The 14,521-nt window shown below is 37.0% G+C and overlaps 1 protein-coding gene and 1 long non-coding RNA gene across 3 annotated transcripts; one reads left to right on the plus strand and one right to left on the minus strand.

The window, feature by feature from the left end:
- Positions 1–5,530: 5,530 nt before the first annotated feature.
- Positions 5,531–7,453, minus strand: LOC126605550 (deSI-like protein At4g17486). The gene is made up of 3 exons (XM_050272963.1): positions 7,044–7,453; positions 6,289–6,576; positions 5,531–5,973 (listed from the first exon to the last, which is right to left on the minus strand). Exons 1-3 carry the CDS (start codon positions 7,180–7,182, stop codon positions 5,711–5,713), a joined length of 690 nt encoding a protein of 229 aa, XP_050128920.1. The 5' UTR covers positions 7,183–7,453; the 3' UTR covers positions 5,531–5,710.
- Positions 7,454–9,042: 1,589 nt separating this feature from the next.
- Positions 9,043–10,575, plus strand: LOC126601595 (uncharacterized). 2 transcript variants are annotated; one of them, XR_007615766.1, is made up of 2 exons: positions 9,043–9,377; positions 9,507–10,575. It is a non-coding gene; the product is annotated as an uncharacterized LOC126601595 (long non-coding RNA). The 2 variants fall into 2 exon arrangements; XR_007615765.1 differs by having other exon boundaries at positions 9,043–9,371.
- Positions 10,576–14,521: the final 3,946 nt, after the last annotated feature.

A 14,521-nucleotide genomic window follows, 5' to 3' on the forward strand; every position in this document is an offset into this window, starting at 1 on the left:
AATGAAAAGGACAATCTTGGGAGACCAGACCTGACCCAAAGTGGTGTGAACCGGTCAAAGGAAATGAATATTGGGAAAGAAAACGTCAGAAGGTGGTAATTAGTATGGACAAAGATTGTCTGCCTTCTATTTTTGGTATCCTTCCGTACTCTTTATTTTGTTTATGTGGTCACAGTTAAATCATATCAATATTTTATATTATTATTTATTTTTGTCTTATTATCTTTATAAAAAAAATATAAAATGTTGACATGACTTAGTCGTGACCACACACAACAAAATGACATCAGAAGTGTGGTGGTGGCAGGGTTGACTGTTGAACCGGAAGACTCTTTCATGTCTCTCCCACCCTTTCGGAGACCTGGACGATCTAGTAATGATAAAATAAAAATGTGCGAAAATTATTTGTGTAAGTAACGTTCAAAAACCTAAGTGATATTCTTTACGAGAAAATTTTGAGCAAGATTGTCTGACCACATTATTAGAGAAGATTTTTTTCTTCCTAAAACACAGGATTCCATTTGAAAATTATCTTGCCTAATGCGAACATTGTCCTAATCAAGCAGTTCTAGATTTACTTGCTAAAAGGTTTATCCGAACGATGAATTTGTTTAATTGGTAGTTTAATTGACAAATAAAACTCTTCATGTTTCCTTTTTGTAGTGGGTTTTGAAGCATCGGCTGCTGAGGTTGTCAAATTGGTACAAATAACCTTTGTGATGTTATCCAATTCGCACGTGTTTGTGCACAAGTTTAGTATGCAGTCTTCTCTACTAATGTGAAATTCCCCCACAGCCGACTATTGAAAACAAGACTCAATCCACCTTATTCGCTGCCCAAAAAAGGTTCGCTTTTAGTCAATATCTCATGCATGAATTGCCTTCCGTGACTTGACAAGCTTTCTTAAGGTATAATACCTTGATTTGCTAGGAAGAGGAGCGTAGGGATCCGTTGCTAGCATGCCTACGATGATTCTATTGTACATACATGTAGAACTCAAAAGGAGAGAACAGTTAGAATCAACCTGTATATGCATGCGCAAGTCATAAACTATGAAAAGATCTAGGATCAACTTGTATGGATTTGATTGATTCTAACATTTACCTTTCTCATGACCATCACTTCACTTCAAAACAATGCCCCTTTGTGTCGATCAAAATTCTGCAATGTAACAGTATATGAGATGTACCAGTGTAGTGAACGATTGAATTTGCATGTATCAATCTCATTCTAACCGTTTAAATATCGATGAATCCCGGGTGTCGATCCAAAGAAAAATAAGTCATGGGACATGAAGGATGCGTTAAAGGTGGGGTTGCAATTGAAGGCGCAGAGTTGTTGTCCGGACTCCGGATGCTTCCTTTAAAAAGGTGGGCATCTCTCCAGAGAATCTAGTAGAAAGGCACAGAGAGAGGGACGCAGGATAGAGAAGTAGGGTTTCACAATTCACATGCAGATTGTTTGTCTTGTCTTGCTATGGACGGGTATGGAATTTGTCGATTTCTTTCATTACTAGGTACCTTTACTTCACGTTCACCAAATAAGGAACAACGTTCAACTAAATTTGGGGTCCATTTGTTCTCAATTTTTTTATTTTTTTTATTTTTTGACCTTTCTTTATAATCTGAAATTATTTGGTAGTTAGTTTCACTTTTTATGATGAAAATTGAAAACTTAAAATAGTTACTAAACAAGCTTTTAGTTTCCAGTTTTCAAAAAGTGAAAACTAGAAACGAAATGTTTATCAAGCAGCCCATAAATAAATTCGTTTCTCTTTGTAAAAAAAAAAAAAGTACTTACAAAGTAATTCACAACACATATGGTATAGCACAAGTTCAAAAAATAGGTTGGTGCTATCCACACACATCTCTTTTTATCGCTAACACACTCCAAGTTAATTTATTTCCTTTTATCTTCTTCAAATTGTTTGATCCCGATGGTCGACAATTGAGAAAAATATATGGAAAGTAAAAGGAAGTGTGTGTGAATCAGTGGTGGATCCAGGAAATAATATTAGGGGGGGTCAGTAAGAAAAGCGCGCGCAATGCGCAAATTTTTTTATTCCATAAATAGCATGCATATCGCCATTTCATCGAGTCTTGGACGGCCTGAAATCATTTGAAAATGCATACTACAGACATGTTAACGTATGCAAGGGGCAGCACCCAAGGTATTCATGGACATTCATCGGATTTTGGTAAGCTTAAAGTCGGTTGGAGGGCAAGTATGAAGCCAACTTTAATCTTCAAAAGGGCAACACTCAAGGTATCCATGGATGTTCACAAAGGTTCGGAAGGGCAGCACCTAAAGTATCGATGGACGTTCATTTAAGTTCGGAGGGTTGACCCCCCTTGCCCCTTAATGGATCCGCCAGTCGTGTGAATACTGGAGCCCAAAAACATTGCATCCATAAAAAAAGTCAAAAGTTTGAACTTGCACATAAAGGTTCCAAGTGCTTTTAAATCGGTTGCAACAAAGACTTTTGAAAATCGTAAAAACATAACGTGGTGTGCAAGTTTCTTGGAAATAGGGATTTGCGGGTTCATGAACCTTGAGTAACTTTAATCATCATAGCCGGAAAACATTGACATTAAGTAGGGGTTGTGGTTGCCAGTTATAGGCAAGGTTCTAAAAGTCGCTAGGCGCTAGTCGCTAGGCGGGCTGGGGCCTAGCGCCTAGGCGGGCGCCTAGGAGAACTAGGCGGATTTAAGTAAATCTATCATATTTCATGTAAATAAGTGTCTGCTTCTACTTGAAATATATATAATTTCATCATAAACTACAAAATAGAATGCATATATATCATGAAGTATTGGACCATAATGAAAACATGTGAAATAAGGATATAATGTTTGTTCATTCAAGTATGCAACAAGTCTCATACAATTTATTGGAAAAAAACAAAATGCAAAATGAAAGTTAAGTATTTTCTGTCTAAGTGAGTTGCAATCTAGGCGAGTTTAGACGGATGCCTAGGTGGGCTAGGCGGGTGCCTAGGTGGTCTAGGCGGTGGGCTGGGGCCTAGCGCCTAGGCGGCGCTAGGCGGAGATTTTTAGAGCAGTGGTTATAAGTATTTTCACTTCACTTGCTCGATTCAGAATGAAATGGAGTTTTGAGAAGCTTATTTGTGAAAGACCCTGTACAAATTTGAGGTGTAAACTAATATGCAGACACTCAGGCCTCGTTTGGCAGCTCGGACTGTACTGACTATTTCTGTCGGATAGGATAAATAGCCACCGGATAGTACTGACTAAATTAGTCGGGCGTTTGGTGCAGTATCGGATTAATGATCGTATTATTTATACTGTGTTTGGTACTGAACCGGATAGGACAAGAGAAAAAAAAATTAACAAATCCTTCTTTGTTTGTTGAACTTTTCTCATATTTATACCTATTGAAAACCACACAAATTTTCAAATAACAAAGAAACATAGTAAATTCCATACATCAAATTTGGCATCTGTGGTTGTCACGTATATATTCACACATATATATATCCAGATAAAAATTCCAATCAACAATTCAACAACCCTAGTCCGAAATTCAACAATTCAATGCCAATCAACAATTCAACAACCCTAGTCCGAAATTATTCACACATATATATATCCAGATAAAAAGTAAAATTCACATAAAAATTAAAAAATGGATAGAGTGATGCACAAACTGAGAAGAACAGCAATTGGGATCTAATTTTTTGGGCCATAGACGGTGATGGGGAATGAGAGACAGTGAGTGAAACGGGAGAAGAAAATTGAAAACTCTAAAATTCGACAGTGAGTGAAACGGGAGCGAGACAGTGAGTGAAACGGGAGCTGCGCCAGAGACAATTTGTTTAGGTAAGTGAACCTGCACACTCCCACTCTACCCAATCATTAATTCTAATTAAAGTTGAACACCAACAACAAACCCAGAAGAAGAAAATTGAAAACCCTAAAATTCGACCCCAATAGCAAACCCTAAAATTCAAAAATTCTAATTAAAACACAAATTTACATAATCAATTGCATAATTAGAGAGAAAATAATAACTAGATTCAATCAATTGCAAGAAAAATAGGAGGAGGGGGAAGAATAGAGGGAGGGGCGGCATTCTAGAAGAAGAAAATTGAAAAGACGAAAATGTGATTCAAACGAAGAAGAAGACTGTGAGAAGACATACCTGGGATGAGAGCAAGATGGCGTCTGGAGAGGAAGAGAATGAAACGCTGCGTTAAGAGGTTGCGATGGTGGTGGTGGGGGAATTGAAATTTTGGGGAAAGAATGGGGAAGTTGAGGGAAATAGGATGATGGCCTTTCAAAAAAGGCAGCTGTGGGATTTTGCTAAATTTTTGGTTCGAAGATTTTTGTCAGTTCTGGAGAGGGAGCGGAAGAATTCGTCACTGCGTCGGGAGAGAAGAGCCCGACTAATTATACCGTGAAAATGGATGGTATAAGCAAGCGGGTACACACCGTGTAAAAAAGGTGGGCCCGGATTATTTAATCCGGTGCTTATTTAATCCGAACTGTCACCAAACACCGTACACCGTATTATTAGTACTATCCGATCCGTTATACGATGTGCCAAACAGAGCCTCAATGTTTTTTCCGAAGGCATATTTTAACCCACTCTAATTTACAAGGAAGACCGGAGATTCAGACATAGGTACAAACGATATACACGGTCTTGACTAACTGGTTAACTAAGAGCTACTTTGTTTGACATACACTTCGGAATTTTGGTCTGTCCAAAAATCTAGTTTAATTCAAATGAACAACCCACATAATGTCTTGTGGGCCTGTTATTACTTAGAATCCACGAGCCGAAGCCCAAATATTTGGGTGATCTATTTGAATTAAGCCCGGACTAAGCCCAAACTGAAACCCAAGATTAGAACAAGAACTCAAAAACCAACCACCCACATGAGAAAGTTTTTCACCAAAAACTCCGGGGACCCCAAACAGACTACGAAATGAAGGCATAATGAGAAAACCTACTAGGGTCTCCCACCCACCTACTATCCACAATGCACGCCTACATTTACAGAGAAACTTTCGTAGGACTGCCTACCTAAGGCATCTTTCGTACCAAGTGGGGCCCGCATTAGTTCTGAGATCAGATCGAACAGTTCAGTTAGGGGTGGTTTGGCAGTGAGGTACTTAAAAAAAAGCATCCATGAAAAAAAGCTGTAAGGGTTTTAGGTGTTTGGTAAACTGAAAAAATGGCTTATTTTGGAAGTTGCTGTGAGAATAAGCTGAAATCAAAGGAAAAAGCTGAAGTTGCTATTTGTAGCTTTGGAAAACTGGCTTTTTTTCAAAGCACACGGAGCTACAGTGCTCATTTAATGAAAAGACCCACTATTTTTTTTTCAAAAGCACTTTTACAAAAAAGTTTACCAAACACTCTGCTGATTTTTTTCACAGTCGCTTATTCTCAGAGCAGTTTTTTTTCAAAGCACGGCAATACCAAACCAGCCCTTAGATGGACTGGTGTTTGTGTGAGAGGTGCCATACCAAATGGTTGCGAAAATTCATAGGTCTGCACGGCAATGTGTCAAAACATGAACCTTTTTTTTTATACAGAAAACAGCGGGACTTCAACGATTTCAAGCAGCTGTTTACACAGCAAAACAAACAGATTACATGATGGGAAAGAAATAGAATTTGCAATTTCCCCCATTCCTTTGTGCAATTGAAATTCTAAAACCCTAGTCTCAAAACTAAAAACAGTGTCAAAGCTTTAGAGTAACCGCCGAGGTTGAGGAAGAATGGACCAAAGATTGAGACGGAGGAACGCAGTGTCTTTGTCTACTACTTCTGCCTGCAGACTCTGCAGTGGAAGATTTTAATGAAGAGGACCGAGGATTTGAGGATGCACAATTAGTCGAATGGCTTCTCAGTTTCTTCTTGTCTCCGTTACAAACCCCGTCTGATCTTACTTGTCGAACCTTAGTTTCGTTCAGACCAGCCGGAAGAACACAATTGCAGAAGAAACCTAAGGTTCACCACAATGACGCATATGAATTATTAGGGAACAAGAAAGTCTGCCTAACATCATAGACATCCCAAAAATATTATACAATGGACAGATAATTAACAATACAGAATCATTCCAAATTGCTATTTTCCAATGAGCTTCGAATCCTATGTGCAATAAACTGAATCTAAAGACGGGAAACAATGGAAGTTTTGGTTGTCATGTGGCATTGGCATTCATGGTATGCTACTAAAAGTGGTTTTGTTTCATGGTGGTGATATACTAACAATGGCGAGATCATGAAGAACTGATAATAGATGCTTGATTTCTTACCAAGCCGAGCGAGGCGGTTGACCCAGCGAGGAATAGGCTTCCCCGTCAATCTGGTGCACACATCATTACAGAAGTGGTTGCAGTTCTTGGTGATAAGATGGTACGTGTTCCCGGAGTATTCCTCTGCTAGTTTCTCCATAAATGCACGGACCTCCTTCGGATCCAAATCCGTTCTTCCGATCAAAATTGATTTTCTGAACACAAAGCCGGGGCATTGCTTCGGTTCCACTTCGAAAATCCCAGTCGTTGCATGGTCATGAGCTCCAAAGGCATATTCAACGCCATGTACTGCATCGCATTAAAATAAAACATTCATGCCAATAAACAAATACAAATATCCACATACAAGTCTACCATAAAGATCTCAAATCAAAGGATGAAAACAAACAAACATATGTATATTCTTTTTTATTACCACAATAATAAAATCAATTAAAAATTGGGAAAATTGCTTGGAATTGAGTTCATTCGAGAGTAAAGGTTCTCAATTTATCAAACCCAAAACATGAAAACTGAATTCTAATTACCCTTTCAGAATCAAATCACTCAGAAACTCTTTGATTCTTCCTAAAACATAAAACCCAAGTTCAACTTTATCGAAATTCCACTACCCGGATCCAAAAATTTAGACTTTGATACCAATTTGTTGAGTTTTCATTCAACCAAAACACACGACCAGATCTAAGACTTTCTCCACAGCCAAACAGAAGATAACCCAAAAAAAAAACAACGAAAAACCTATTAAAATTCATTACCTTGGACGCCGGAATGGTAGACTCCGAGGCCGAGCCAATAGGCGTAGCCATTGATCGGAGTAAGATCGTACACGTTCAGATAAACGGGCACCTTCCCAATCTTCTTCTTCCTCGGCACCAATACCATCCTACAAAGCATTTTCTCTTTCTATCTCTCTCCCCGTGAAGATTAGAATCCAAAAACTCCCGAACCAAAATTGAATTCGTAAACGGAGAGCTCCAGCTGCCCCAAAAGCCAGCGAGAACTGCCAAAACCGAGGGCGCCTCGGAAATTGCAGAGGTTTCGGGAGGGCAGAACGGGAAGAGAAGATTCGGAGAATTTTCTTTCCAGAGATATTTATAATTTAATTTAATTTTTTTTCTTGGAAGACGAATCTTAGGTAGCTCCGGCGGCCGAAAGTGTCTGCGCCGTGAGCTCGGTTTTATAGCAAAAAGTGGAAGCTTCCTGTTCTGTCAGTAAATTTTCTAGTCACAAAAAAGTCCCTACAAGTCGAATTAATTACCAATAAAATGCCAATCCATAACTGAAATTTGCTAAAAGTAGCCGCCACAAATATTAGACACCAAGTAAGAAAATAAAAGGAACTTTTGTGAAAAATCCAGTCACGCTTTTTGGAGTTTTTAACAATAAATTGGTTGTTAAAAAATAAAATAAAATGGTGAGTAATGTTCGGCTGGTTAAAGATGGTAGAAATTCTCACTTAAAAATTTTCGTATTTTTAATCATAGAGCTTTGAAAATTGTTCATCTGTTTTTATACCGTTAACTAAATGACCTTAATTTTGATTAATTTTTTAAAAAATATTTTATAATATAAACATTATTAATCACAAATACGAAGTTTTATAAATCGACAAAGAGAAATTTTGAGTAAGGACTCTTTCTCATCTATGTATTATTCTTTCCAGGAGTTGGGGTGATTGGTGAAGGGAAAGAGAAAGGTTGTGCCCTTAACTTTCTTCCAACCGAACATATAAGCTAAGTCTTGGTTTGCCTTGTTGGGTGTGCTTTATGCAATATTCTTTGGATTAAATTGTTGGGAATTGGGATTGGTGGTTTAATATTTGACCTTGCTTATTGGCACTAAAGTGGGAAGGAAATGGGGAACGGATGATGCGACGATCCATCCTTAATTTTTCATGTAATTTTCTCTTCGAGTGTGTAAATTAACGTTTATGCTCTTATTGGCAAAGTGGAACCTGTCGTGGACGTAGTTATTTGGTTTTTAAATTATTTTTCTCAATACCGTAATTAGTTAGTACTCGTTGTTACGATCGCGTGAGCTCGAGTTAGACCCGAAACGGTTTTGTAACGAAAAAGTTACGTTTAATTAAAGTGTGTTAACGATGGGTAGAATTGTACATGTGTGCGTTAATTATTAGTACTGGAAGGTACTGTTTTTGATAAGGTGCGTTAGATTTCGTCTGATTCTAAATTGTACAAAACCTTATCATTTCTCCTCTTTAAAACTGGACCTGTGACTTATTTTCTCTCACCAATCAATTTCACTCCTATTTCCCCTCACCCAATCACAAATCTCTTTTCTCTCTACCCAATCAGAAATTGTCACCTCTCTATCTCTCTCTCTCTCTCTCTTTTCTTCTCTTTCTTCTCTCCTTACACGCCACTCTCTCTTCTATGCAACAACGAGGACCACCTTCAAAACTTCATAGATCGACCCTTAAACCACCACCATCATGTTCCTCTCAAACCCACGAACTCATCCGTACGAATCGATCAAGAAATGGACGAGTTTTGAGTGTCCATTGTCCAACTCGGAGCTCCAACTTTGATATGGATTCTCTGACGTTTTCCCGTGTGAGTTACAATGTTTTGGAAGTTTTGGAAGTACCTACGCAACTCCCTGTGGCCACTAACCTAAGTTGGGAGAGAAGCCAACGTCGAAACACACAGTTTCAAGGAGTATAAACTAAATTTGAGACTTTTGAGCATTTTCAGTCAATTTTCTGTCCATCTTTTGGAATTCCAAAAGGTATAGACTTGTTCTACTCTTCATAAGCTTCATTTCCATATAAAGTTTGTCAAAAATGGTTGAGAAATTAAGAAGATTTGAAAATTTGAAAATTTTACAGAAACCGGTGAAGATTTGAAATTTTTCTGTATAGACTTGTTCTACTCTTCATAAGCTTCATTTCCATATTCTAACGCCGTTATTGTTTAACGGAATATTTCGTCAAGTTTGAAGGAATATTACCCTAGCGTTATTGTCAGTTTATCAGGGGCGTGGGCACACATGTGGCTGCAACTTGACGGCACATGGCAGCGCATGAGGGCGCATTAGGCCTCTGGCCGCCGTGTGCTTAACGTGTACGGGTTTGTGACATCGAGTAGAATGTTTTCGTATATTTAAACATGCCGTTTGAGCAAACTATGAGGGATTTTCCTAGCCTTTTGTGTAGGTCCTAATTAATTAATTAATTAGTAAAGTTATTTCACATATAGGTGAGACTTACTCCGATGAGGTACGAGGACAAACAAGGCTAGGAGGCTACGATCCATTGATGTATCAGTAAGTGGACATTTGTTTACACACACACAAAGTTTTATAGTTTCCACATGTGCTTTTGAATTGATATATATTGTCATGGCATGATCACACTTGCTCATCATGCATGCTTGCACCTGTGTAGTACTTGCCCCGGCCAGGGCAGGCTTCACGTGTATGTGCACATCGTACTGCACACTCACCTTGGATCCATTGTATGTGCCAGTCCTGTCGTACATGTTGCTATAGGCAACTCCGACTCGTATGTGATGCGTCTGGAGCCAATATTCACATGATTGTAGTACTGTAGTGTATATTATGATTACACCCAATCCTGTTCATGTAAAATTTCATCTGCATGAACTCGTGTGTTAGCATAGATTGATGAGCATCTAATTTTACTTATGCTACGATTTAGATATTGATTGGTGTATTTCTGGATTTATCGTTGATTTACTTTTGATTTCATACTTATACGTAATATAATTTTCTGGAAACTATACATGTTTTATGGCGATGGTTTAGTATGTTCAGAAACTAAATGTGTTTTATAAACCCTTGTTTTTGCCCACTCACCCTTCTGTTTTCGCCCCTCCAGGTCCTAGTTAGCTGATTACTCTGTGGTGTACGAGGAATATCTGACGGTTATGACATATCCATAAATAAGTGTAGTGGGCTTTTCCTAGTTATGTATTAAGTACTTTAACTAGTTTCAATTGCACACTTTTATGTCATCTATGCTCTGAACACTTGTGTTTTATGGGTTATTCCCACTACTGTGCACTCTCTACTTTAGTTTAAATAAGTGTTAGATTTGGTTTAAATTTATCCATAATTTTATGCATCACTTTCCTTTTGGTTACGTCACCTTCGGGCGACGGCCAACATGCCTCGATTCCGGTCAGGGTGTGTTAGGTGATGCTAGGGAGGAGACCAACTATGGATATGTGTCATTGGTTGTGGCATGTCAATCTTATAATGTTATGTCAATCTTATAATGTTAAGTTTTGTGCTAAATTTTTTTAACATGTGTTATTATTTTATTAGAACGCGACATTATAGTAGCGTTGAACCCATTCTATAACTCATTCTCGCTAGGTTCCACAATAAAAATAAATCCCACCTCTTTTAAAAAGATAGCTTAAATGTGGTCTCTTTTCGCAGCTAAAAAAAATATGACCTCTCTATCATTTTTCAATTTAGAATTTAGGACCAATCGGAAACAATAATCTTGTGCTCATATATTTCTTTGATGCCAAGATGTAATGGGTTTGATGGTCATAGTGCTTTTGGATGATTAAACATAAAGTCCTCCTATAGCTCATAACTACTTGTAAAATTTTTCTGCCAAAACGCATTCATAAGCGCTTTTAATTATAAAAAAAAAGAAGCTTTGAATCATCGAGAAACAATCCCAAAAGGATCAGCAGTTTTCCTATTAAAAATTACTATTTATTATTTTGATAGGAAATTGTACTTTAAAGTTCTCATTTTGTATTTTAAATTTTTTATATTTAGAAAAAAAAATACATTTACAAGAAATGCAAGATGATATTTTTTCAATGATAATAACAGTTTCATTTGGTAGATGCTTTTTAAATGGACAAATGAGGGAGTTGTGAATTCTTTTTATAGTTTTAGAAAGGAAACTTTAACAAAAAGTTTCTGGTACTGTTCATTTTAACGAACAACAACATTTTTACATTAAAAAGTCAATCCTGATACTATTTACTTTATCCTTTATTTTGTTATTATCGTTAAAATTCAAAGTTTTCAAATTTTTTTCGTTAATTTTCCTTTTTATTCTTACTTTGATAAATAATTTATGGGGTTAAGACTTAAAAGTAACGTGACGAGGAAAGAATCGATGAGGTAACTTGGGTTCCACCGTTCGTAGCAAGCATGATGGGCTTATGCGTCCAATGCCACGAGCCACTGTCACGTACAATGGAGACAGTCTTGATTTCACCCTTATTTTTATATCTAATTTTTAATCAATTTAAAAACTCATAAATTAATCTTTTATTTATATATATATTTTTAATCAGTTAAAAACTCATAAATTAATCTTTTAATAACTTCTTAATTTTTTGGTGTTCTACAAAATTCGGATATAAATATACCAACTTGCAGAAACCGGAGCTACCAATTCGACACTTGTAAATGATTTATTTCTTTTCTTTTCATAAGTTGTGTTTGGATTTATTCAAATCCTTTATTAGGATATGAACACAGATTTAAATATCGATATTATCGGCGATATTTCGCCGATAATATCGATTTTTCCGGTCGGCGATATTTTAACTGGTTTCCGTGGGGTTTTCGGCCAAATATCGCGATATTATCGATAATATCGATAATATCGCGATATTTGGAAATTATCGGCGAAATATCCATGGACGGTGGAATCGGAATCCGAGGCGACGTCGGAGAAGAACGCCGGAGACCGTGGGGCGATTCCCGGGCCGGTTTCGTCCCAAAAACCTTGCAAAAACACAAATCTTAACATTAATTTCACAAATATACATCAGATTTCACAAATATACAAACGATTCAAGGCAAGGTGAAGTCGGAGAGATTAGGGTTTAGGGTTTCATGGAATCTCACCTGACGAAGCGGAATACGAACGATCCTTGCTCCGCGGCGCACCTCTGACTTCGCCTGAGCCACGATCAACGGCGATCTCTGTGTGTGTGTGTGTTTGGGAGAAGAGAGATCGAAGAAGATGGATCCAGAAACCCGATCGAAGAAGAAGGATCCAGAAACCAGATCGAAGAAGAAGGATCCAGATCGCGGGAGAGACGAAGACGGAGAGACCGAGGGAGAGACGGAGACGGAGAGACCGAGGCAGAGACGGAGACGGAGAGACCGAGGCAGAGATGGAGACGGAGAGACCGAGGGAGAGACGGAGACGGAGAGACCGAGGCAGAGACAGAGACGTAGAGACGGAGATGGCGATGAGGTGGTGTCGCCGTTGATGTGGTGTGGAAGTGAGGGTGTGGGTTGTTCACGGGGAGAAGGAGAGAGTGCAGAGAGTGCAGAGAGTGCAGAGAGGGCGAAGAGGGAGAATGAGGGTTGTTCACGGGGAGAAGGAGAGAGTGCAGAGAGCGATGAGGGGGTGTCGCCGTTTAAGTGGTGTGAAAGTGAGGGTGTGGCGTGTGGGTTGGTTCACGGGGAGAAGGAGAGAGTGCAGAGAGTGCAGAGAGAGTGCAGAGAGAGAGCACGGTAGAGATGAGAGAGTGAGGGAAAAGAGATATCTGAGAGAAAAGAGAGACGGTGACACAAAAGCAAGGTGGGCCCTGGGCACACCTATTAAGATTAAAAAATAATTTTAAAAGTAAGATAAATGAAAATACAATTTAAATTGGGGGTGGGTGTAACAATCTACCCCTCTTAAAAGAATTTCGTCTCCGAAATTTAAAATTACTTACTAAACTGAAATACTAGAAAATAGGAAGAAGAATATATGTATAAAGAGAAATCAAGTCCAAATAATTACATCATATTAAAATTTGATTAATTTTTTTTTCAGTTACATATATTCTATATGATAAATTTCTATTTTAAATCAAGTCCAAATAATTACATCATATTAAAATTTGATTATTTTTTTTTCAGTTACATATATTATATATGATAAATTTCTATTTTAAATCAAATCCAAATAATTACATCATATTAAAATTTGATTATTTTTTTTTTCAGTTACATATATTATATATGATTAATTTCTATTTTAAATCAAGTCCAAATAATTACATCATACTAAAATTTGATTAATTTCTTTTCAAGTATCTACTTTTGAACTACTCACCACGTTCATTCTATGTGATGCTAAGTCACTCATGTATCTTACCATACAATGTATAAAGTGTAAAATATTGTACTAATTCATTATATATAAATGATTATGGTGTGTTTAAACTTATTTTATTAATTACTACATATTTTCTACACTTACAATGTTTGCCAGCTTGCTATATAATCAACTTAAATCAGTTAAATTCATCATGCAATGCATTTCCTTCCAATTTTTTATGATAAACTAATAGATAATTGACTAAATAAACATCCTGCAAAGTTTCAATAAAAATTTCCAAGTTTTTCTTACAATTTCCGTGGTTTCCATGTAATTTTTATCGATATCGATATTTTACCGATATTTCCATCGATATTTCCGTGTTTTCGGACTACCGATATTTCCGATATCACCGATATTTTCTTCCTTGGATATGAACAACTTAGAGAACGACATAACCATACAATATCATCATCTTTAATAAAATGTAATATTATTTTATTTTATATTGTAAAGCTCCTTGTAATTTTCTTGCAATTAATTGCATACGTTCTCACGCTGACTTGTAATATGATTCCAACGTATCAAAATAAGTTGTGATTGATGCATCAAATTGCTAATGAGATTACGCACCCACATTCTTAATTTGATGATATTATTTTAGTATTAGAATCCATAATTCCATATCATTTTAACTTTTTTTTTTTACAAAAAATAGCGTTAATAGGTTAAAATACTTTTAGTTGTTAGGTTTTTTATTTTAGGGGGGGGGGAGGAAAATCAGTGGGGATTAAACCCGCACTAGGGTGTGCTAAAAAAATATTAGAATCCAATTCATAATTTCACAATACCCCTTTTCATAAACGATATGCTAAAATAGAGCCAATGAACTTAAAGAATATATCTGTGGAAATTCGAATTCAAGTTGATATTCCAAACCTTAACTTACTTTCCTTTAGACCAACCATTAAAGTTAAACAAGTAAAATTCTAAATCAACCATAATAGGAGTCGAACCCACAAATTTTGTTTTGAACTATTTCTCGATTTATGCGTGTGATCATTGTGCAAGGACAATGATAATCCTTTCATCATACAATTGAAATTGAAGAAAGGAAAAGTCGAGTTTGGAACCTTGTGTGGATGAGTAAACTAAAAAACAATTGATGTTAAG

This window comes from Malus sylvestris, chromosome 15 (assembly GCF_916048215.2).
Source record: "Malus sylvestris chromosome 15, drMalSylv7.2, whole genome shotgun sequence".
Lineage (NCBI taxonomy): Eukaryota > Viridiplantae > Streptophyta > Magnoliopsida > Rosales > Rosaceae > Malus > Malus sylvestris.